Source organism: Sander lucioperca, chromosome 12 (assembly GCF_008315115.2).
Source record: "Sander lucioperca isolate FBNREF2018 chromosome 12, SLUC_FBN_1.2, whole genome shotgun sequence".
In the NCBI taxonomy this organism is placed as follows: domain Eukaryota; kingdom Metazoa; phylum Chordata; class Actinopteri; order Perciformes; family Percidae; genus Sander; species Sander lucioperca.
Genome location: NC_050184.1, coordinates 12,717,787 through 12,743,259, shown reverse-complemented (window position 1 = coordinate 12,743,259; position 25,473 = coordinate 12,717,787). Strand labels below are relative to the sequence as shown.

At 42.4% G+C, this 25,473-nt stretch overlaps 1 protein-coding gene across 9 annotated transcripts in view; it reads right to left on the bottom strand.

Annotated features, from left to right (window-relative positions):
• The window catches only part of agrn (agrin), a 274,348-nt gene that overhangs the window by 166,742 nt on the left and 82,133 nt on the right, over positions 1-25,473 (bottom strand). The window contains exon 1 of one of the 9 annotated variants that reach the window (XM_036008110.1): positions 569-2,858. The exons of 7 other annotated variants lie outside the window; for them this stretch is intronic. In XM_036008110.1, the coding sequence (XP_035864003.1) occupies positions 569-746 (178 nt within the window). In that variant the 5' untranslated portion in view covers positions 747-2,858. Of the gene's footprint in view, positions 1-568; positions 2,859-25,473 lie in introns of those variants that run through there. One more of the 9 variants, XM_031286355.2, reaches the window with a different exon arrangement.

Below are 25,473 nucleotides of genomic sequence, written 5' to 3'. Positions count from 1 at the left end.
GATATGGTGACCATCAAAACTGCCAACTAAGTAACTAAGCCGCACAAACATTGTGCTCTTAATGAGCCACAATACTTTCAATATAAAGTGGGACAAGAATAATGCAGTGGGGGCAGATGACAGGAAGGGTTGAGGCTTTCCAGGCCAAAAGACATGTTATCATCCGCCAAAGGCATTTAGTTGCCTTTTAATACTTCATCCCGCAGTTCAGAGTTAATTCCAAGTCTGGAGAAGAAATATAAGGCAATTTCGCAAGCCTACAGTGCAGACACAGAAACAAGGAAAGGGGAGCTGAGACTTTAGGTGTCCTGATGTCCCTACTCCAAGTGCAGATAAGGCTATCATGAGAGGTAAAGTGAGGGGTTATTTGTTTCAACAAGGACATTCAATGCAAAAACTGTATAGAATGTACAAGCCAAAATAATTTATTCCAAGCTAAATTCTGTCTATAAGGCCGCACCAATACTTTGAAATAGGGGTTTATAGTAAGCATTCTATTGCCAAGCAGTGACCCATACGTTTAGGTGTTATGAAAGTAAAATTGTGTGTTTCTGATGAACCAACGTACAATTGTTGAGGAACAGGAGCACCGCGAAGCCCAGTGTAGATGTGGCCAGTAGGATCAGACAGATGTTGCAGGGGATCATGAAGTAGCGCACCACCAGGGACACCTTGTGTTGGTACCTGCGGTCCTGCTCCTGTGGCGGTGGCGAGGGATAGTGGCACCCGCTCATGCTCCACTCCATTGACCCCCTCCCCTCCAGGGTGGAGGAGATGACGGGACGAGGAGGGCGACGAGGGGTGCCCAAAGACCCGTTGGAAAAAATGATGGCGGCGGGGTAGAGCAGAGGATGAAGATGAAGATAAAAGAAAAAAGCACAAAAAAAAAGACTCGTAATGGCGGGTGTTTCAGCTGCGGTTCCAGCTGTGCACCGTGGCGAGGACCCGGTGACCGTTTCTGTCAGAGAATCGCAGCAGCAAGCTTTCAGCGGTTTCCAAGCAACACATTTTTAGAGATAATAACATCCATTTGGGGAAAGGGACAGAGATGTTGGACTCCTACAGCCCCCCACCTGTCCACACGACCTCCATTCTGCTGTGTCCACTAGGAAAAAACTAATGGGCTTTAAATCTGTGGCTAAGTGTGTGTGTGTGTTGTGAATTGGTTTATACTTACAGTGAAAACGTGTGTGGTTTTAGGTGGGTGGTTATAATGTGTTTGTAACTGTGCGTCAGTGCGCTTTTGGCATGTATGTGTATGAGATGCAGAAATTTGTGTGTTAGGATGTGGGTGTTTTTAAATTGTCAAATATCCACACGGAAAACTTCCAAGCAGGCTGACAGTAAATCCACAAATGCAATCCTCTCCTTTCCTCCCAGTGACCCTGACTGGTAATGAGATGGACGTGAAAGGGGTCTGGGAATGCAGCTTCTCAGAGCACTCCCACTCCTTTACTTGTCAAAAGCCTTTAAACACCAAGCCAAGGTTTGGTGCTCACCAACAACATGTGTCACAAGTATTTTCCCAAGAGGTGACAGCCAAGCATCTTTTTTAGCCTCCCTGTGGCTGTTGCCTGTTGGGGTAACAAAGGTTAGCTCCTCTCCTGAGCAATGATTTGCCCAGAGCGCCTCTAACTCAACACAACTGCTTCTTTGTATCCACCGGAGACTGGCTCGTTTTTGCTTATCGTTTTCTATAGTCTGGCACAGTGAAGAGATATGCGACCACGGCAAGTAAGAGCCGTCCAAATCTGTCACCGTCACCGGAGCAACTTGTATCAGCTGTAGCGTGATTAGCAGGATGGCTGGAAAGCAGCTGGCTGCCGCTCGCTAAACCATATGCTCCCGGGTTCACGGAGATGGTTTGTTTTTCCTCCCCTTCTCTCCTGCGTGCCTGACACTCCTCGGTTCAATAACCTTTATTCCCGGCCAGTCTCGTGGAGAGGGTAAGCATCCGCCCCCCTCCCCCCCCACTCTGCTGGTGCGCTGGTGCCGAATGCAGGTCAGAAAAGTGATGGGGAGGGAGAAAAAGTTGGAGAGAAGGATCTCAATCCCCACTCAACCTGTCAATGCACAGCCGTCTTCTCCCCCAAGCAGCTACGGATGAGCAGCAAAACACAGAGACGATCTAAATAAATGAACTCATGGCAAGAAAAGGAGAAAAACCTGTGTGTGATCAGAAATCAACCAAGAAGCTCGAGGCACAGATTTGTTGGGCTTTCTTCCCTTGTGTCAGCACCGAGCAATAGAATCCCAACCAGATAATTAGAGGAAAAGGGTCTCATTGCGCCCTGATCCTCGTAAGACTTAAGTTGATTCAGCTTCTGCTATTTCTGCCTTTCAGGAAAGAACTTGTCCGGGCTTTTCTTTCTTTCTCTGGTTCGTCGACTCTTTTTTTATACGCTTCCTCAAGCATCCAGTCCCCTTTTCACTGGGTTGTTTTAGTCCAGAGGCGCTTCAGTGTCCTGGCCGCAAGGATTTATGCACTAGCTTCTCCTCTGTGGGGATCCAACATTCACTGGCAGCCAAAACAACAAATTAGACTCCGGGTATTCATGGCGCGCTTAATCCCCAGGCAGCAGGTAGTGGTCCCAGTGTCAGCGCACTCAGTCAGCCAGCTGAAGCAGAGAGGAGTGAGTCAATGAGAGAAGTCAGCAGACAGACGCAGCAATACAGAGAGAGAGAGAGAGAGAGAGCAAGAGAGAGAGAAAGGAAGTAAACGGGAGTGAGGAGTGCTGGCAAAAGGAAAAGCAGCTCCTGACACTTCGGTCCACCTTTTCTTTTCTTTTTCTTTTGGAGAAAACAGCAGCGGCGTGTCGCTGGTTTCCCAAACACTCTCCTCCTGAGCACTCCCCTCTCAGCCCTCAGCCAGCGGAACGGATGAGCCCATAATGAGAGAGCGAGAGAGACAGTGCAAGAGAGAGAGAGAGAGAGAGAGAGAGAGAGAGAGAGAGAGAGAGAGAGAAGGAGAGGTGGGGGGAGTGGTTGAGGGGCTGTCTTTAACAAAGGCAGAGGGGAGGAGGGGTTGGAGTTGGGTGAGGGAACGGAAAAAAAGAAAACGAGCGAGAATAAAGGCTTTGGGGAATAGTACTCGAGTCCTGTCAGAGTGGGGAGGGGGGCAGCAACAGTGCAGCAGCAAAACAAAAGAGGGCTACGGTCTTGGGAGATGTCAACCAACTCCTCCATTTGTTTATAGCCTAATCAAAAGAAAGTCTCTTCCACAAGAGCTGGAGAATTTCCACAAAGATTTAATGAGGCAAACTGAGCGAAAATAGGCCTGCCGATTGAGGGAGAGAGCAAAACTTAAATACATTAAAGTCAATCACATATTGAGTCTCTCCAAACAGCCTAACCCACTTTTTTTTGACAGATATCTGCCGCAAGTACAACAATAAGCCTGAGAAAGTCCACATGCGTTCCAACACAAACAAGCCAATATTCAATTAATTAACAATCACCTTTTTTTCTTTCATGACAGCTAGAATTAGGTTTCTTTTTTTCCCCCGTGTTAAATAATATGGCAAAAAAACGAATATTCAGCAGATCTGGCAAAAGATCTGATTCGGACACATTTGCATCTATTTCACAGCATGTATTATTTTGCCCTTTTTAAAAGCAATGCATTGTTGCTTGTCTAATGTGATAATGAGGTCAGAACAGAGGGGTGGTTACACTGTTTTAGCAAGACCCTGCATCAATATCCACTTTGAACAAAGTCAACGGCGGCAGGCGCCAGATGCAAGGCGGTATCTATCATCAATTATTTATGTTTTTTCACTCTCTCTATCTGTGTCTCCATCTCCATCTCCGCCGTTCCATCCAGCCCCCCTCCCCCCCCACTACACAAGTGTGTGCACAAGCATACACACTGGCAGTGATGCACACATAGTCTGCATCCACAGAGGAATTGCATGAATGCACACCCAATTGCCTTTTCTGTCTGATAGAAACACATACACACAGCAAAATGCCTCCTGTCTTTTTGTCTCTATCTGATTTCAGCCTACAAGCTCACACAACTCGGCCACACACTCGCACTACAGTACACTTTCTCACACAAACACACACAGACAGACACACATGTAGGTGATCTTGCTACGTCATTTATCTCTTTGGAAAGTGTGTTCATTCCCAGGCCTAAGCTGAGCTCTGTGGGGGAGACTCTAATACTAGGGGAGCCAGTTTTTAAGACTGCCTGCTGAGGGTCAAGAGTTCACACCCAAATAGTCCACATCAGCTCTCACATTGCGGAACAAAACCTGATTGATGAACCGACTGAAAAGAAAAAGGAAACAGCTGTTGTCTCATTTGTTGCCTCTCTTTTGTCACCCGTTTCACTTGTATCTGTCTGTGTCTTTATGATCACGCTTATTGTCTCCACGAGTGGGAATTTTTGGTGCAGCAAGGGGTTAAAACAATTAAAAGTGCACAACACCACCACATCCTAACATGAAGCGCCAAGTTCTCCCAGCAGAGGGCGCAAGGGAGCCAGCCCAGCACGACCCAAATAAGATCTTCTGTCGACATCAAAGCTCAGCTGCTTTGATCCATTTTTAATGCCACAAGTAGCGCACAAGGTTAACATCTCTCTCACTCTGAAAGCTTTGAAACGGCAATTTCCATTAAGGAGCCAAAGGAGCTGGTCTCTTGTTTAATGGTCTGGCAGGAGAAAAAAAATGCATGTGCATATGCTCATATGTGTGCTATTCTTTATGCAGAGGGTGAGAAATTTGTCAAGTTCAATAACTAATTGACAATGATGCTTCAATCAAAGTGTGTCTGTGTGTGTGCGCCCTTGTGTTTGTTAGTGTGTGTGTGTGTGTGTGTGTGTGTGTGTGTGTGTGTGTGCGCAGCCCAGCGCACGTTCCGGTCTTCTGGCTGGCCGGCAGTGATCTAATTGATCTAAGAGAAAACAGTTGTTGCCTTTGCTGAATGACAATTTATCCTCCAAAAGGCCCAAAGGATTCTCGTGTAATAAAAGACACTGTTACCACTGACATTAACTATTTAAAGCAAATCAACTAACATCAAGGAATGACAGGAGAAATGTTCTCTCTTTCTACATTATCTCTATACTGTATATTTCACATAAAAGCTACATTCCAGCTGCACTGGGGCAGGAGATATAAATATGTGTGCATTTTGTAATTTCACTAGCTAAATGTACCAAATCGCTAAAGATCATTTTTTTAAGATTTGAAAGGTATTAACTCCAACTGATTTTATATGATTAGGTAGGTTTAAACAGGCGATACAGGATCATCATGCTTTCCCTGTAGCCAAGCAACACCCAGCCAACATCTGCAGAACTCTCTCCTACAGGCAGCGATCAAAGACCTAAATATTTGCATTAACATTTTAACTGCAGTGCGGATTCACAGAGAGTAAAGGTGACTAAGCACCCAAGGGACTCATTTCTCAAAAAACTGCATTTTCTGGTTCAGAGGTGAAATAAATGAACAACAACAGTCAACAACAGTCATTCTACCTGTTTTGATGATGTTTACAGGCTTAGTGTACTCACTACTCTGTGTCTCTGTCGGACTTTGGGTATAATACTTTTTTTCAAGCTCAGTAACAAAACTATTCTGGAGTTCTTAGCTGAATCTTTCATTAAAAAAAAAAACAGTTTGGGGAAAACTGTGCGCAACAGCAGCTTTGTACAATAGAGTATGTGAAAAAAAAAAACCTGCTGATGAATACATCAACACCCCATTAGAGTGGGATTCTGTCCATTTTTTTCAAAGCAGGAGCTATCAAAAGCAAAGCTGTTGCCTTCACTAATGGCATTAGAGATCATCCTTTCCTGCTGTCCATTGTTTTAATGATGTCGATGAAAAGAATAAAGTCTGTTAAAATTTAGAATGGATTTGGTAATTGCCTGCCTGTCTACTGGCCCACTCAACTATTCATGTGCGCCTCATTTTCAAGATAATTCACTGTGTTATCTGTCATGTTGTGTTTTGGTGCATGTGTATGCATAGATAATGAGAGATCTATTGCAATGAGGGTTATTTCAGCCAATTGGGTCTCAAAGCTCAATCAGGATCTATTGAAAAGTTATTTGCTGGTATGTATTTATATGGCCCAGCTGTCCCACATTACATCAGTGTAGTGACACTTCTTATAAATGTATCTAATTCCACATCGAACTATGTATTCAAGGCCGTAATTTTCCGCTTTCAGGGACATTAGGCCAAAATCAGAAGGCCATGTTGAATTCTTCATGTGCATCGAGCCGTGCAGCCGGACTGGTGGAGGGAAGCCCAGACTCCTCAACCAGTGGGCTATGGCGGTGATATGCTAGCGGGTGGGGCAATTGTCTCGCTACGGTATTAACTCCAATCATCATAAGTCAGACTTCGCTGCAGCATGCAACAGATTCCCAGACCTCCCAGTCATCAGGCCTCCGAACTGAGCAGCACTCATCAAGCAATGAGGAGACCAGAGCCTCTCACAGCTGTGCGTGGCTAACGGCATTAACCTCTGCTGAACTGGGTCTCAAGGAAATAGAGTGGGAGATACAAGGACAGACGATGATGAGGGACGAAAACAAGACGCTTCTCTGGCTAGTGTTATCATGACAACCAAGCATCAACACCACAACAAATAGATGAAAAAGTACTTCATTTTGGAAATGCCCAATACTTGTTTCACAATCTGTAAACTGAAATTACATTTTACATTTGGACAGAAGCTGCAGATGGGAGACAAATTGAAAGAAAAATAAGCATTAAATAGTGTCAAGTCTCCAGAACAGAAGAAATGCTCTTGTTTGGGAAACATTACTGAAGGAATGAACACAATTCTTCTAAAATATTTCCCTCATTTGGTGTTTTGTTTTTGCCCTGCCTGTGAGGCCAGTTTAAGTAATATAACCAAGGTACTAATGCATTGCACAGCAGTTTATAAGACTATAAGAAAGGTTATTACATTACAACAATTGCCAGATTAACAGTAAAATCACGTCACGTTAAAAGGAACTTTTCCAGGAATGTGCACTCCTGTATGGAAGCATCTGCATTCCTCGTGTTTCTCCACACATTTATTTGTTTTTCCTTTATTTCGCTATAAGCTTGTATGTGGATCATAATTGTTAATCGATGCAATGTGGCTCTTAGCCGTGCACTACAGGAGTTAAAAAAGCTCCACCATGTCTTTAAACAAATCTCAATTCACCTAACCCGGTTGTGAAAACTGATACCAGCACTGAAATATTTTTGAAAATCAAAGGTGCAAACGGCACACAAACACCTGCGCAAAATCTGTTACAAATGTGGTATGACATTACTCAATGATTTCTCCCATCATATTTCAGTAGCATTGAATATTTAAATAAAAAAATCTAAACCTTGCGTTCATGACAACACTATTTCTGACTCAGTGGATGATGGCACTATTGTGCGGCGTTGATGGAAGTGCAATTGAGAGAGTTCCCACACTAGGTGGGCTCCACACAATGTGACTCACAATGTGACACATTGCCCAGTATTGGTTACAGCTTTGGTACACTATGACGCTGAAAGCAGTGACATGCAGCCCACATCTGAACATGAATGGTCATCAACATTTGGGTCATCTTGACATCTGGTATTTAGGTACAGAATAAGCCTGGTCTGTGTTTAGACTGCTGGCCAGTCCTCCAGCTGATGCTGTTCAGCCATCCACAGAGGAGTCTCCAGTCAATATGATCCACCTGTGCACACGTACCACTTCTGGCCACATTAGCCTCTTTCTCCCACTCCATCCCACGCCGCAATTAACTGTTTTTTCAGCCTACTCTTAGCCAGCTCTTAGCCCGGGGCCTCATCAAGGAACTGTCCACGCTGGACATTCAGTTCCCTCTCATCCGGCGAGAAATATATTCCTTGCCTCAGTGGTTATCTGAAGCCAGAATACGGCAATCCGAGCCTGAGGGCTTATGTTCTCAGGCCTGCTGCCCACTGACCCCCTCCTTCCTTGTCCACTGGTCTTCTAAAAGAAGAGGAACTCATTCAGGAAGGACTAACTCATTACTGCATTTCGCAGTACTTTGTACTTGTACACTGCACAGTGACAATAAAGTTGAATCTAATGTTATTAGCAATCTCCGCTCTAGCCAGCCCCTGCTGCACATCAACACCCACAACAATAATGATTACAGGATGTAATATCCTCCATCCTCCACTACTTTGCCCTGTTTATTCAGGTCATCAGCACCAACAATTTCTCCTTATAGCCATGTAGAAAATTATTCCAATGGCACAGACAGGTAAATTATGACAAATAATGACAGAAAGAGAATGAAATTGCAACAAAAAAAGAAAAGTGACAGAAAAAGAAAAGGTTGGAAGAGGAGAAAGAAAGAGAGCAACCTGGCTGCTATATGCAGAGCGAGTGGAGAGTGACACTTCTCCATGTGGCTGGCATATGGAGCCAATTGTGGCAGCAGCACAGGAAGGCTGGGAGCAGGGAATCAGAGGAGTGGTTGGCTCTTACAGCCTTTACACAGGAAAGGCAAGGCTGATGGAGCTGAAGGATGATACAGATGTCAGTCTCTGGCCAAGTCAGCCATCTGGCATGGGGAACTGGCCAAGTCACACTGGCCCCGTCATGCGGAGAAAGCGGCGGGAGACTGGTGATGACCAGTCATTATGAGCTGGGAGCTGTCCTTTGAACATGGCAGCTTCCCTACAGTAGCTTACCTTGCGTTGGTGTAGACAGAGGACATTTGATATTTCTTGATACGAATTTGGGAAACTTTAGACTATATTTAAAAAGTTATGTATTCAACACTGATATATTGAGCAGTTTGCCATATATTATTACTTTTTTTTTAAAGCAGCATTATTCACACAAATGTGACCAATGGAGTGTTTTTTTTAAGATTATTTTTTGGGCTTTTCCGCCTTTAATTGATAGAACAGCTAGGTGAGAAAGGGGGAAGAAATGCAGGAAATCACCACAGGTCGGATTCGAACCCTGGACCTCTGCGTCGAGGTATAAGCCTCAAAGTATATGTGTGCCTGCTCTACCTACTGAGCCAACCCGGCCACGCCACCACTGTAGTGTTTTTGCAGTATGTGTTTATTCACCTCTAACAGCCAATGTGCAGATGTTGTAGCTAGCAACATATGTGTCTGTGATGTGTAACAGCTTAGACTCTGACTGACCTCAAAAGCAGGAATTCCAGTTTCTTGTGTTATTTTTCCTCGTCTCTCTACATTTATTAATTGGAGTCATAAAGCCTGAGGATACGTGTACATTTAAGATTTTTTATTTCCTATGTCCACTTTACAACCTAATATGGAACCACCTCTAAAATTCACTTTGTATTCAGTCTGAACACACCTTAAGGCGCTGAGTATTGTAGTGGGAATCTCAGGCAGTGTATTGACACGATCAATGTTGAAATGATACTCAGCCTGGGGCAGATGTGAGGGAACATAGAGGAGGTAGGAGAACTGCGTGGGAGCCCTGATTATCAACATTCAGGAAGTTAACACTAAAAAAAAGTCAGAGATACAGGAAAGTGTAATTTCGAGCTCAAAATGCTAAGGCCATTGGGGATACGCTGCTGCCTACAGATGAGGAATGATGCCAAGACAGAAAGTTTTTGTTTTGTTTTGTTTTTTAAATTTGTGCAAATAAAAGGTTTCAGTTATTTAATGAGCAGCATGTCTGAAGCACGTTGACTGGAAGTAGAAATAGACTCTTTTAAATTCCAACTCCATCAAAGACCTTATGTTCTACCTTACAGCAAATCCCTTGTGTTCTACATGAAGAATCCTGCTTTTTATGAATATATAATTCCTGTTGCCATTACCTTTGTTTGACCATAGCACGACAGAAGAACATATATCGCTGGAACATACAGTATTTATACTGTACACAAGCAGATCGGCTTTCTGACATCAAAGCTGACAGTGATAAGCTATTATACACTGGGATCCTTTCATTTGCATTTACAGTAATGAACTTCTCCCTTCCACTTCTCTTTTCTTTTTCCTTCTCTCTTGGCCTGTCACCGGCTGCTGGCTGCACATCGAGCTGGATCCTCTCAGATAGAGGGCAAAGAGGGAATATTAATTGGCGAGCAATACCCCCTTGTTGAGACACAGCCCATAAATGAAACAACTATAAATTATTTATATGCCTAATCAGACGGCATGTGCTCAAGTTATTCTCTAAAACAAGACAGATTCTGTGCTATTCCTTTTTTCCCTCTTAGTAAATAATTCTAGTTCCTTTTGGTGAGAGTGCAGTCAGACAAGGCTGTGTGCTGGAAGTAGAAGACTAATGAAAATATGGTGCCACAATGACGAAATAGCTGTTTTTTGGCTGCAATCACAGTCAGGAAAATAAATGACTCGCTTAGGACCTGGTTTAAAATGCATCCTGCGTTTGGAGGGTTTGATTCAGATAGACAGAAAACAGATAAAGTTAAGGTGCAAATGCACATAAGGTACGCTTACTATTAGCAACCAAGTGTGATTGAAATTAGACTGATCCATGAAGAATAGCAGTGGGGATTATATAGCAGGAAGCAAAAAAACATTTGTATTCACACACATGGATTCAACCAGATGTGGACAAATCAATCTAGTGACAGATTCTAATGTGTATACAAGCAAAGCATTTAAATGAGTGCTGAAGTCAATCAATGAGTCACCGAACTGAAACAACAATTTTAACGACACAATTTCGACACAATTTCTTGTATGTCCATGACCACTGGAACCGCACACAGAAGTGTTTTCTCATCTGACGCAGGATGACATTTGTGTGTCTGCGAGGTTTTGAACAAGCAATACTGAAATGTAACTTTAGGTTTTGTATTGTATTGGCAATTTTCACTATTTTCCTAAATTTTTTAGACTGAATATTTCATCCCAAAAAAAAAAAAAAAAAGATAAACAGATAAAAAGGGCTAGGTATTGCACACCAATACTTATTTGCTACTTTTAACCACTTTTAAACAGTTGTATTTAGGCAAAGCTGTACAATGATATATGTATATATATATAATAAATAATATGGTCGCATGACATAGAAGATTCGGTCAGTGCTGTCATAGTGGTTTGCACTTAGAAGGACACCAAAGCCAGGAAAGAGGGCAATTACTGGCCGTAGAGAGCAAAGAGTACCTTGTAAAGAATCATTGTCTCCATAGACTCCTCAGCCACAACAATATACTGTACCCTCCTGTAACCTTAAGACCAGCTGTCTGTCACCCACAAGGCTTTAGCTGCTTCCTTTCCAGCCGCACAGCACTCTGAGACTCTCAAACACATACACATTCACACAAGATAAGCACAATGATTTGGCATTCACACACAAGACAGACAAAATATAGAGACAGATAGACACATTTCTTCCTTCAAATGCTACAAGGTGCTGCAGGGTTAAAATAAATGGTCCGCTTAAAATATGCAAGAGAAAAGGATACGAGGGTGAAAAACCAGATGGTTCAATGGATATTTTATAATTCCTTCTTCAAAAATAGTTTAAAAAAGCCCTGACAGGCAGCTGCACAGAGATGCAAGAGCCAGTTTAAAGGACTTACTGATGTTTCATGACCTCCCTTTTTAACTGTTCACAGTCAAGTCATTTACCTCACTTGCCAAGACTGTGACAAGCTATAAAAACCCAGCTTCAAACTGCATTGACAAACATCCTGCTTGCTAAAGTGTCCTTGAGTAAGACTCTAGCTCCCTGTAAGACCCAGCTCCTGAGTGCTGTCCTGTGCCTGAAGCTGAAATGATACTTTCTGCATCCATGAGTTTGCAAGGGTTCGCGTGAATCCCTCTAGGGTCTGTGTGCCGTAAATTTCGCTATCAGAGGGTATACATGTAGGCTCGGTGCAGACATCTGCATACTGCCTATTTTGTCGTGACCTCATGGACTTATTTAGACTTGTTCACAGGGCCACTACGCTGAAAGTGGTAGCGTAGCAATCTAACGCTTTTAAACAGAACCACTAAGCGTCAGTGGTGTCCTCTGACCTGACTCTTTCTGAGAATTTCTCCACATAGATCAATAAAGTACCATTCTTTCTGATGCTGGGTCACAGCAGAAAAACCTCTATCTTCCCTGGTGATTGGCCTCAATTATAACTTCTAACTAGTGTCGACAAAGGTGGAGGTATAGTGCAGCCTCGAAGAGCAAAGCGGATTTGAAAAACATTACATGAATTGAAGCTGTCTTGTGTTGGTCTATAGGGTCTGGGGTCGAAGTATGGACAAAGGGACTGAAAATAGATGTGCTTCATCATTAGTACAGCAATCAAAGATATCTATGAAATTCCTGATCAAGCTTTACAATGTAAAGATTGGATTTGGGTTAATACTGGATCCTCACAACCATGTTTGAATCTCTAAACGGTTCTGTGCTGAGTTCATACTGAATGTTCTCCCAGTGTTCATGTAGATTCCCATTGGTAATATATAGGTGTTTTCTTGCCTTTCACCCAAAGCATGCTGGGATAGTTTAAAGCTCCCATGTGCCCTTGAGTCTGAATAAGCAGGTATAGAGAATGAATAGATGGATGGATGGATGGATGGACCTTGAAGTAGAACAGTGCTGCTCCGGAATTACTAAGTGATCAAAATCCATTCATATAGGACAGGGGGTACATAACCAAAAACAATCTAGTGTAAATCAATAGAAGTGGACATACAGTGTGCATATGAGACCTGTATGTGTATGGATTTCTACATGTCCTTCTCTTATGGCTATCCCTCTTCATTTTCATCAGCCAAGACTCAATCACAGTGGGAGCGGCGTGTGCCGATGTGTCATCTCGTCTGTCATCCAGAAGTGGCAGGGGTGGAGTCAGGGGGAGGCGGGGGATGGCAGTGGATCCGTTTGGTTTTTTTTTTGCGAGCAAATGCATGACAGTGATGAGCTTGGTGTGTCACCGAGGCAACGAGCAACCTAATCCATTATTCATGTGGGTAACATACTGATAAACGAGGTAAATGAAGAGGAACAACGGCAGGGAAAATCATGCAGATGGACCAAAAGAGACATTTAGAAGCCGGCGGGACCAGAGGTATCCCGAAGCGCATATTCATCTGCGAGGTAAACAGAAAGGTCTGGACACAGGGTCAAATCAAACGGCTCTCATCCTTGAGAAGAGTAATGTGGAGTAACTCCGCAGCTTTGGAAAATGTTTTTTTTTTTTTTTTCTTCCAGAAGAAATGAGCTCGAACAGACCAGGGACCAGTTACAGAGAGGATTCACATCTCTGCACAATCAACACATGTATAGCTACTAGTTCTCACATCATCAATCACCCACCTACCATGTGCACCCAGCACCCTCCACATCAGAGCCCTCACCACTTTCCACAATCAGAAAACAAACTACCAATCCCTTTGCAGCACAAGTTAATGTCCCAAACAGTTGCTTCAGTCTACCAGCACAGGTACAAAGAGCAAAAATGATATCCCAAGTCTCTCGTGTCTTGCCAAATTCATTCAACACGAACTGTACAAGACAGGAGGGGGATGAATTATTGCCCTGTTGCTACGGTAACACCTTGTATGCAGAAAACAACATTGCGTGGTATGAAAATGGTGATTTGTGAGATTTTCATTTCAAAACTATTTGTGTCGAGGGGAAGGAAGGGAGCGAGGAAAGTGAGAAAAACGATTGACAGTGAAACAGGGAGAGAAAGAAAAGAGATAGTGGGAAAAAGCGAGAGGAAGAAGGAGAAAAACAAGACGAGGGTTCACTCGCAGCAATTTGCAGCAGTGTTTTAGACAATTTGGGTCACTTCTGTCACTGTATTTCTATAAGGCGAGCAGAAACACCTCATCTGCCATTCATTTCATTTCCATTCCAACACCTGCAAGCTATTTGCATTCTGTCAGTTTTACCTCTCCCTTTCATTTCTCCGCATACCACTACATTTCCTGAATGATAACATACTGGCAATATCTACACTGGCATAGCACGGGCCAGAACACGACACCGCCTGCATCCAAAGAAGGAGGGAATGGTGAGCCCTTTTCCAATTTTGTCTTTCTCCTTTTTTGTCCCTCCACCCTTAGTCCCAGTCCCCCTCTTAGGTTTCCACCTATGCTCCACCCCTCCCCAACCTCTTGATCAAATCCAGATCTTTGCCATCTGACCCTTATGAGTCCTTGCAGGGCCCGGTGTCTCCCCGGGGACCTGAGGCCAGATCGTATGTCTCGCCTCTCTCGAATGCAACAAATGAATCAGGCGCTCGATAGCTCGCCTGATTGGCTGTCATGAGATCTTTGCCATGATTCCTAATAGCGGAGCACCACAGAGCCACAGCACTTTCTTATACAGGCATTAGTGGCACATCATATCAGAGCAGTCCAGGCGGGTTTCGAGTTAAATAAAAAAAGAAAAATGTCAAACCCAGTTAGAATGAAAGCTAGGCCTAATTTTGCAACTACTAATGAATGGGAAGTGGAAAAAGTGTAGCCTAAGGGAGAGTAGCTGGTCTATGTTGGTCCCTCAGTTGGTCCCTCAGAAATACAACACAGCAAGTCTGAAGACCTCAAAAAGAGAATTTTAGACTTACAGGATGCAGAACTTTAAAAGCTATACATTGAGGTTTCATAATGCATGAATATTCATGAGATTTTTAAGCAGCACTATGCAATGATTACATACTGGTAGCCCCAAAATGTCAGAGACATGAAACTGTTTTTGAATTTTGAGGATTAAGAACCTGTACGCAGCACTTCATGTTTACCGATCAGGCCGGTCTGTGAAGCTCTGTACCAGAGGGATAAGAGAGAAAATAAGGATCTAACACCGGCGAGTCCTGCTTTCTTAAGACGGAGCACTTGCACCACTGCTGTTTGCCAGACAGGATTATACTCCAGTGATAATCCTTGAATTTCTTTTTCTGTCTTTTATCTTTCTATTTTGGAGATTGCTGTCATTTCTGTAGTGCCAACAGTGATGCCCTTTTCCTTGGATTGTCTGTTTCCATGACGTTCTTTTCTTTGTCTGTTCAGCCTTGGTGACTATTACTGCAAATGTTAACCAAACACTACTTCTATTCTTACCACACAAACCAAAAGCACCAATCAAACTCCTGCGCATCTGATTCGTCCCCTGAAAGATTTACCAAACACTAACACTAGTAAATGAAAAAGAACATAGAATTATTACTGTGTCCAAAAAGTGCAGCTAGACGCTCATGTATGTGTATAAAATGTTTTGGTAATGTTAATGGTTATGATTTCAATTGGCGGCAAATGACAAATATTTTCAATATCTACCAATCGATTATTTCTATTAATCAGATAATCATTTCATCTTCAAAATGCATCTTGGTGACATCTTCAAAATGCGAAAGAGAAACAATATAAATTCGGGAAATTAGCAAATTCTCATATTTATTCGAGGAATAGTTCGACATTTTGGGAAACCTATTAAGCTTATTCACTTACTTCCGAGAGTAAGATGAGAGGATTCATAATACTCTCATATCTTTACTGTAAATATAAAGTCTTTGTCCTTGTTGTCACGAGGTTGTCAGGCAAAAAAGACTCCATGAAGTCACTGCATCCGACCAAGAAATAGTCCCGCACATAAACCGACATAAAAATCAACCAACTTGTAATTAAACTAAAACTGTAAAAAAAATAAAACAAAGATTTAACGTGTTCCTTAGTGAACCTTTGAGGGGCCTTTAGGTGGATTTTGCTGCCCTATAGATACCCTTTTATAGATCTAGTACTATTTTACAGATCTAGTACCCTTTTACAGATCCAGTAACCTTTTACAGATCTAATACCCTTTTACATTATCAGTATTTCCCATAATGTCAAACTATCCCTGTAAGATAAAACCAGCAAGTATGCAGCGAAATCAATTAACTAACAACGTCAATGATTCGACAAAGTAATTCTTACTCAAGGTCCATTTACTTTTGTTGAGCTTTCAACTGCATCTCACAGTTTTCATCAGCTGATGATCTCATCTTCCGGGATTCAGAATGTAAGATGCAATTGAGAGCTTTAGAAAAAGCCAGTAAGTGGACCTTGAGCGAAGATTATTTTGTCAAACTACTATTTCCAAGTTGAGGAATAAACTTTCCCACTTAAATCAATTACTTGATTATCAAAATAGTTGTCAATTAATTTTTTTTGTCAAACAGCTACTCAGACCACTAATCTTTTCAGCACTACAATTTATCTTTCACTTTGCACAGGTTTCCAAACATTAAAGCACACTTTCTATACAAATAAAGCTGCCTTGCCTTGCCTTGCCTTTCATTTGACTAATAGTAGACAGATAGTCTTCTGCGTTGCACCCCGACTTTCTGATTTCGACTGATTAGACAGGTGCATTTTTTGTTAATAATCATGCCTTGAGCAGCTTTAAGATGCTTTTGACATGTACACACACTCATGGAACCCTGTGTGTGCTGTGGTGCTGTAGATGCCTGTGATGAAGAAAACTAGGGCAAACCCTTTAAGTGAAGACACAGGGAGAGAGATCATCAGAGCCATTACTGCGTGATAAATGATTTTTTTATCAAGATCCCATGGCACCCACGTCCTGCTAATGCAATCTGCTTCATTGTAAGAGGAACGGAGAGTTAAAGATAGAGTCTCACACACACACACACACACACACACACACACACACACACACACACACACACACACACACACACACACACAACTGAACTCTTTAACTGTATGAATTCACAATTTGTCTCTCTTCTCGAACACACATGCAGCCGCACACTTTCTATCACAGAAAGACACACACAATCGAACTTCTCCACACACTCTGCAAGCAATCACATCTCAGAGGATAAGGAGCTGGAGCTAGGACTGAGCTCAGAGGAGGAGGCAAATGATAGTGTAGAGTTGAAAGAGCAGAGTGGTAGATGGAGAGAGAGGGAGCGATTGGGGAGGGGTTAGAGCAGGACAGGTTGGATGAATAGGCCAACCATTTCAACAGGGGGAGAAGAAGTGCGTGTTTTGAAAAGGGGAAAGGTGTGAGTAGAGAGATAGAGAGAGATACTAAGAAGATTCAGGTGCAAGAAAAAAAAGAGGGATTAGATGTTAAGATCTTAAAAGGGGTGAATGAACAGAGAGAAAGAGAGAGAGAAGAAAACACGGGGGAGTTGGAATGACAGCGAGGAGTTGAAAGGGTGAGGGTAAGGCAGAGACAGCTAGTAGGTAATGGCTGGTGGAAGAGGTGCGAGTAGCTCCTGCCAAGATAGAGGAAGAACCAGAGAGGAAAAAGAGGGAGAGAAATTGAGCAGCGTAACCCTCAAGACCCCGCTGTCTGCAGAGGCGAGCGGTGTGTGTAGGTTGATAAATGCATGTGTGTGTGTGTGTGTGTGTGTGTGTGTGTGTGTGTGTGTGTGTGTGTGTGTGTGTGTGTGTGTGCGTGCGTGCGTGCGTGCGTGCGTGCGTGCGTGTGTGTTCAGTGTTTTCCACAGGTTGAGAATTTACTTGTGGTGGTGGGTGGCGCAGGATGTAAAGGCTTGGCACGTGATGGCTGGGTTCAGTAATAAACTAGTCAAACGAATGTGTAAACAATGACTACATAACATTCTCAGATAATTTAGAAATAAATAACTATTTTACATATTAAACAAATTAGACTAAAAGACACAGATGAAAATATTGTGACACTATGCAGTATCTGACACAAGTTCAGGGTGGTTATTAGGGCTGCACGATATGAGCAAAATATGCGATATGCCCTAACGTTGATGAATATCGCGATAATATTACTTGTGATAAATAAACAGATTAAAATGTACTCAGTTCTGCCTTTCTGCTGCATAGTATTCCGCTAAAATACAACAGATCTCGTCAAATTTAAAACAAATGAAATTCAAGTGTAGCCATGATGTGCTTTATCAATTAAATTAAAGTTTGTTTTTTTTGCCAAATGTTAATGGTTCAGCAGATAAAATACCTGATTACCTGGAGCCCAAATGTTATTAACAACTTAACCCTAACAATCCGGTTAGCAGTTAGCTCCAGTCAGCTCTGGCAGACAACCAGACTCTGATAAATGGCGTTTGGGGAGCTTTCACAGCGGTGTGGCCGTGGTGTTACTACGGTTTTATTAATACAGTTAATCCCACGGCAAGACCCCCAGCAGCATGCTACTGCTAACGATAGCCTCTGAGCCTGAAGTGCAACATTGTTGACGCTATCATTCACGCGGCGCAAGACTTCACGAGGGGGAGGGGCTGGAGGCCGCTGGTCTGTGTGCGCTGTAAATTGTATCTACCTTGGCGGTGCGCCCACTTACAACCTATGTATGGGAAACACTGGTGTATGTGTGTGTGTGTGTGTGTGTGTGTGTGTGTGTGTGTGTGTGTGTGTGTGTGTGTGTGTGTACATCGCCGTATGGCGCATATTGCGCTGGCAGGTCTGAGAGGTGGTGTCAGGCTCCTCGGCTTCGCTGTGGTTGAAATTTGGCGGGAGGGATTTCTCCTGCAATAGCCCCTAGGGGAGCTAGCTCTTCTTGCTGTGGTAAGACAGCCTGCCTACCTGCCTGGCCAGCCAGCTCCAACCTCTGGATGAGGCCCAGGAAGTGAGAAGCACCTGGCCGTGCAGCCAACATCACCAGCCAATATATATCCTGAGGTGATACGCTAACATACAAGTGGAAGTGTGAGGAGATGCATTGCGTGCAAAGTAGTTCCTTTCTTTAAGATATTCATTTTGGATTCTGAATCATTTTGATGGCCATTCTTTCATTTATTTCTAAATGATAAATGGATTAACAGACAGACTAACTGTTAATGAAATGACTTTCTGCAACCCGTCCTGTTTGTTAGCACTAATGGAACTCATGTCTAATACTGCATTCCATTTACCTCGGAAGTAGGAAGCCAGGGCTGGGAATGACATCGCACCAGAGTTGCCCGTGTTCCATTAAAACAAGACGGATTTCACTGTGAGGTTTGCTCTATCCAGGTTAGCCATTGTTAGCAATACCATTTTTTGTGCATACAAACAGCATAACAACATGTCCACAGATAGAAGTTGGAAAGTACTATGTTTAAGACTGATTTAATGATACACAAATAAATGCAAATTCCAAGTACAAATGGATTACATTGTAAAGATTGCGGATATTCAAATATCTTAAAAAAAAAAATTATCATGCGGTACATTCAACTCAAACTAAATTCCTATCATAAGATAAGTCCAATTATCCAACCTAATACAGTAGTTGCCTGGTGTTGTGCTTTTTTCCAGCATTACTTTCCCCTTTTCTTCCACAACTTTGTGTCGCCAAGTCTGGAGTATTAATGATCAATGGCTTAGGTGCCAAGAAAGCACAAGGACCCATGACCACAAATTGCTCATCAACATCGTGCTAGCTCAGGTGAATGTAACTGTAGACACACTGATCCAGATTTTACAGGAGGCAAAAGCACTTCAGACTGAAATTGTCTAGGTACCAGCTGGATGATAATATATGCGTTTGTCATGTATATATATATATATATATATATATATATATATATATATATATATATATATATATTAGTGCTGTCAGTAAAACGCGTTATTAACGGCGTTAATGCAAACCCATTTTAACGCGGTACTTTTTTTTATCGCGAGATTAACGTTCTTTTTGGCCTAGCAAACTTTGTAGTTTTTTTCACATACTTGCAATAACTAGTAACGTTAGAAAAACTACAACACCACACCGGATCTAGCTAGACCGGAAACAAAACAACAGGCACACTGGTTTGGGCTTGCGAGCTGGCCAAAGAGTAGTACATACCTGCAAACTAGTCGCTTTTCGGTGAAAATCGCCGTTTTGAATGGGAAAATGCCATTCACGTGAATCATGTAGATCCGAAGAGTTTTTATTTGGGGCACCGGTGCCTTAACGACTGGTATCTACCGGACCAAATAGCAACGCGGATTTCGGTGCCTTATTTAGGTGCGTGTGTTTTAGGAAAAACACAGACTCAGCCTCGCCTCGCTAGCCTCGTGGTGCGTTCAAAGTTATTGTAAAATACCCTTTTCCCATCCAGTGGTTGTTTTCGCCGTTTTGTGCTCCTTTTTTTTATTGTTTTATATTTTTGAACATACAGAACAGACAAATACAATTGAACAAGGTGCTCGTTTTTTTTTATATATATATATATATATATATATATATATATATTTATATATATAAATCTTTTGGTTCAGGCACCGTTTTAAAAGTATCGTTGCATCATGTTGATAAGAGCATTAAAATGAGAAAAATAATGGGACAAAAAGAAATCAAGGGACATTTAGAATAGAGAAAAATGTGCGATTAATTGCGAGTTAACTATGACATTAATGCATATATGATACAATGAAATATACTGAGCTATGTTTCTCCCATATAACAGTGTCTGAAAGCCCAGATGTATGACCTTGGCTTAAAGCAGGATTTGGCTTCAAAGCCCAAATAGCTGATGATGCAAGACATAACTCAGAGTAAGCTTGATCATCTCTTTAGCAGAGTTTATCTTTGCTCAATCCCATATTCCCAGGTCAATAATGCTGACTCATCGACCACCCCTTCCTCTGTTGTTGATAAAGCACACTGTAGCCTTGGCTCTGTAAAGAAGAAACAAAGCAAATGACCCCCAAGGACTGATCAAAACCCAGGAAAACAGAGGACGATGCCGATAATAAAGCCCCATTCGCAGGGCTAAACGTGTATTTCCTTGTAGCGGTAAACTCACAATAATCACGTTGGCATTTACTCAGAAGGATAAGATTTGAAGGGGGATTAACAAGGCGAAGATTTGTAGGTGGAAGGACCAAGGCGGCTGCCGAGGTAAAGAAAGAGAAATGATTTGGGGCACTCCTGCCCTTTAAAATGGTTCTTTTTCTCTAGCGATTCTCGCTTTGCTCTTTCAACATTGCTCTCTCTATCTTATCGATTGGCAAATCAGCTGCCTATTAGACAGGTAGTGCTCAGCACCGTGCGGGAAAGGCTTGAGGTGAAAAAGTCACTGTAACAGTCCAGAATATTGAAATGGACAATTAAAGCAGTAATTCTTGGAAGACAGCCTCAGAGTAATACAGGTCTCTCTGGGAGGGAGGGCAGTAGGGAAAAGATTATTGTCTCACCGAGACTTTGGGGCACACAAAATAATTCACCTGGAAATCAATTTCCATCACGTCTATTACAGACCATTGATGGACCGAGAAAGAAAGAGAATGAGAGAGATAGACCAAGAGAGAAGCTCATTTCCCCATTTTTATCCTTGTCGTATTTTTCTTCCTTCTTTCACTGCCCAAACCATTTCCACAGCAGAGTGCACTGGCCACAAAAAGACATCTGCAGTCGATCATGATAAACAGTCCGCATCTCTCCCATTTGTTTCCCTAAAAACCACAGAGCCGCATGAGTAAAAGCTACAGCTGCTGCATCTTCATGGAATGCTTTCTGCATCAAATCATGACGCAAGGAATTAAAACATTGGTATAGATATCTTTGGAGAGCAACTGCTGATTCATTCATGCCAATGTCATTAAAGACACACTAAGACTTTGATTTAAAAATGCATCCATTTTGTTAGACAAATTGCAAATTGAGGCTATAATGGAGAAGATAATCTTATCTTTTTACAACACCCAGAACTTATTCTTGTTGGGAGGCAAAAGCCTTGAGTAGAGCATTTAGACCTTCATTTAACATTTAAATTCTCCCCAGAAACATAAACTAATGAGACAAAAAACTCTTAAACTACTAAAATTTCTTGCTGTTGGCAAAGAGGAGACAACTTTACGGTGGCCGACAGGGGCAAACGCCCTGCAACTTAAGAAAACACATGCAAATAGACAAAACACAAGCAAATTAAGAAAACATCTTTCTCATTAATTAGACAACAAGTGCAGCATTCAGCAAACGCTCTGCAAATGCACACAACACAACCAAATCATGAACGCGCTGCAAATAAAAAACGATGCAAAAAGAAAAGCGCACAAACCCCAAAAACAAATGCAACAAAAAAACGCTGCATCCAGATTACACAACGGAAGTTCTCCAGGCTTCTAGAGGGAGCAGCTAAGTGGAACAGCTTGATTTTCGACCCCACGGGGAGGGAGGGAGAGAGAGGGGGAGGGAGGGAGGGAGAGAGAGAAAGAGAGAGCCGGCGGGACACGTTCAATCTCAGAACGGTGTGCAACTGCTTTGAGATCATAGACTGTAAATATTAAGTCTATGTTTATGTATGTTATGTAAACTCGTGGTGATAAAACATTTAAAACTGCATCAGCGTTCAACGTTGACGTTTGTTTAAGCCATATTACATGAGAGGGTTTAATTTCGAGGTCAGAAAGGCACATCACTGAAGTGTAGGCCTCCTCAGGTGTAATATTGTGATTATACAACAACGGTTACCAACAAAATAAGTGATCAATCTGTATTCATATTGTGGAGCAATTCGCTCTTGAAATACAAAAAACAGACAGGATTTATATTCGCTCCCTGTTTAGTAAACCAGCCAATTTACCGTACATACCGCACATATAAACACAAAACTGCTTTGCTAACTCCATCGTGTTGTAAGTAAGACATCTGCTGAAAAAGTTATTGTATTCATTAGCATGATTGCTGTACTGTTTAGTTCAAAAACATCCAAAACACCAAAGTACAAAGACACAGCGGACCAGACGCAAGCTTTTATTTTGAAAAGTCGAAGCTCGGGGACGGCACCAGCCAGGAGGGCATGAGACGGGAGCATAGACTGTATATATATATATATATATATATATATATATATATATTCATTTAATATACAGTCTATGGACGGGAGGTCTCCAGGCAGTGCCATACCCGACTCTAATAAAAAGGCAGAGCGCTCTCTCCCCGTGGGGTCGAAAATCAAGCTGTTCCACTTAGCTGCTCCCTCTAGAGGTCTGGAGAACTTCCGTTGTGTAATCTGGATGCAGCGTTTTTTTGTTGCATTTGTTTTTGGGGTTTGTGTGCTTTTCTTTTTGCATCGTTTTTTATTTGCAGCGCGTTTATGTATTTGGTTGTGTTGTGTGCATTTGCAGAGCATTTGCTGAATGCTGCGTATGTGTTGTCAAATTAATGAAGATGTTTTCTTAAATTGCTTGTGTTTTGTCTATTTGCATGTGTTTTCTTAAGTTGCAGGGCGTTTGCCCCTGTCGGCCACCGTACAACTTTCTTTTTATCCAAAATAAAAGCAAGTCCCTGTTGTAAAAGAAGTGAAAGAGTGATTGATTGAAGGGAGAGTGCATAAAGAGCATCAGGTTTACTACTTGTTTATAACCTAAAGAGCCCCCTTTTATTTTTATCAAGAGCACAGCCCACCATACCTCATTTTCTATCTAAACCACACATTTCTCTAGTTTTCCCCTGCCAAGTCCTCATTATCAAGCGAATAAAACGAGATGAGTTTGTGTATTTGTAGAGAGAGGGGAAGTGCTAGATAGAAGCAGAGGATATGAAGCAGAGGAAGGAGAGGTGATGGGTGTGACTGAAGAGAGGGGGGGCTGTCAGCCTTTGTAGGTCAGCGTAAATGTTTAATGCGTTATGCTGATGAGCTGACGCTCTGCTCTATCTGTCTCTCTAGTTCTCTCTGGAAAGATGCACTCCGCCGCTCACACAAACATGATACCCACGTATTTGCAGGCGTAAGCCACCCACTCCTGAGCCCCTGCTTATATTCTCCCCGACCTCTCGGCACGCCAATTAAGCAGTGCATGTGACAAGATGGTCAAAAGTGCCAATTAGGCCAATCTACCTCTGCTACATGTCCCCTTATACCCACTACCCTATGGTTTTCCCAGCAGCAGCTCCCATCTTCCTCTCCCCACTGGCCCTTAATGGATTTCCATGCCACTATATCTCTTCCAACACTCCCATTTACCCAAGTTACATTACCATAGAGAGTGCAAATAATGTAACTTTAATAGGCTTACTTTAACATTCAGTCCAAAAGCAGGGGTAAATGTTTCTTCTTTGAGCACACATACTTCTTTAGCCTGGAGTACATGTCATAATTGAAAGGGTCTGATAACAACGTTGCCTTGTAACATGCACTACATTAAGAAACTAGGAGACGGATTACTGTTACACGACAGGGAGGAAAAAAAACTCAATTCAGTTTGCAAGGTTTAGCAAAGAAGCCCCATAATGGCCTGTTTATCTTATCAATTAGGGAACCATAATCTTTTTTGAAATGAGAAATGTTGCTTGCCACTGGGCACAATCACCTCATAAATAAGGTACGTCCTAAATCCCCAAACAAATTTCTTCAATTTACCCTACAATGGATTATAGCTTAATTGTAGTGATAATGGGAGTAGACACTTGAGGAAATTAAAATGGAAAACTTTAAATTTCACAAGTTGTTTCCAAATGACCCCCAAGGATGGGAGAGAATCAGGTGGAGGATTTATTTAAACAACAACACTTTGTCTCTAAGACAAATACTGTTTAGTTTTGGAAATAGAGTGAAAGCCAAAGGGCACCTTTTGCCTTTTCTATCCGTTTGATCAACAATCATTTCAAACACTGATGCAGTTCTGGACGCAATTTTTTCAACACGTAGTCATTAAGGATTCAATGGAAGCCTGGCCGGTAATGGCTTTTAGATGCTGCCTCCCACACCCTACTTGATGGGGCATGCTTTCCATTAAAGTGAAAGTATTTTGGATGCTTACAGTTCGATCATAAAGCCCCATTTGTTGCGTTGTTATTTCCTCGGCTCTATCACAAACAAGCCTCCTCGCTGTTACAGCACGGGGTGACGTCACTGCCTGAAAGCCAACGTGTCATATTCAAAATTCATCACTGTCATGATGGTAATTCGTACTGAAAATGGGAAGGAAAGCACGCTCTGTGCTACTGAGGTGATTAAAGGCAGAGCGAGCATACGCAGTCTGTTACATGCGGCAGCTTCTTTCCTTACTTAGGTTTCGAATGTAGCCTATCTTATTGTTCAGATGTCAAAGAAGATCCATTACATCTCCACAGCATCTTACACAGCACACAGTGCAGAGAGCGTTGGACCATGTTTGGGTGCTGAATGGTGTTTGTGGAGGTTTTGCGGCGTGGCATGGCCTCCAGCACAGCCTGGTGTGGCAAACGAGACAAAACTGGGTCCTCTACACTGGGTGTGGCCTGGATTCACACAAAGCCCCCAGTGGGTCAGCGCCTAAGGAGAAAGTCTGTGTATGGATGGATAGATAGATGTATTGGGGACAGCAGAGTGAATCCAGGGTGAGTTAGTGGCAGCAATGGGGAGCTGAAGGAGTGACAAAGGTAAAGCAGATGGATATATGGGGGGGGGGGGGTTTATTGGTCTATGAAAAAAATCTCAGGATCTATTTCAGAATATGCTGGCAGACACATGACGCCAAAATGAGGCAAAAAAAAGAAGCATGTGCAACATATATTCTGGTATTATCAGCCGATCAGTATTGACATATACTGTATATCATAATTAGCTTTTTTTTTACTCTGAAATATCAATTTTGGCCTCAA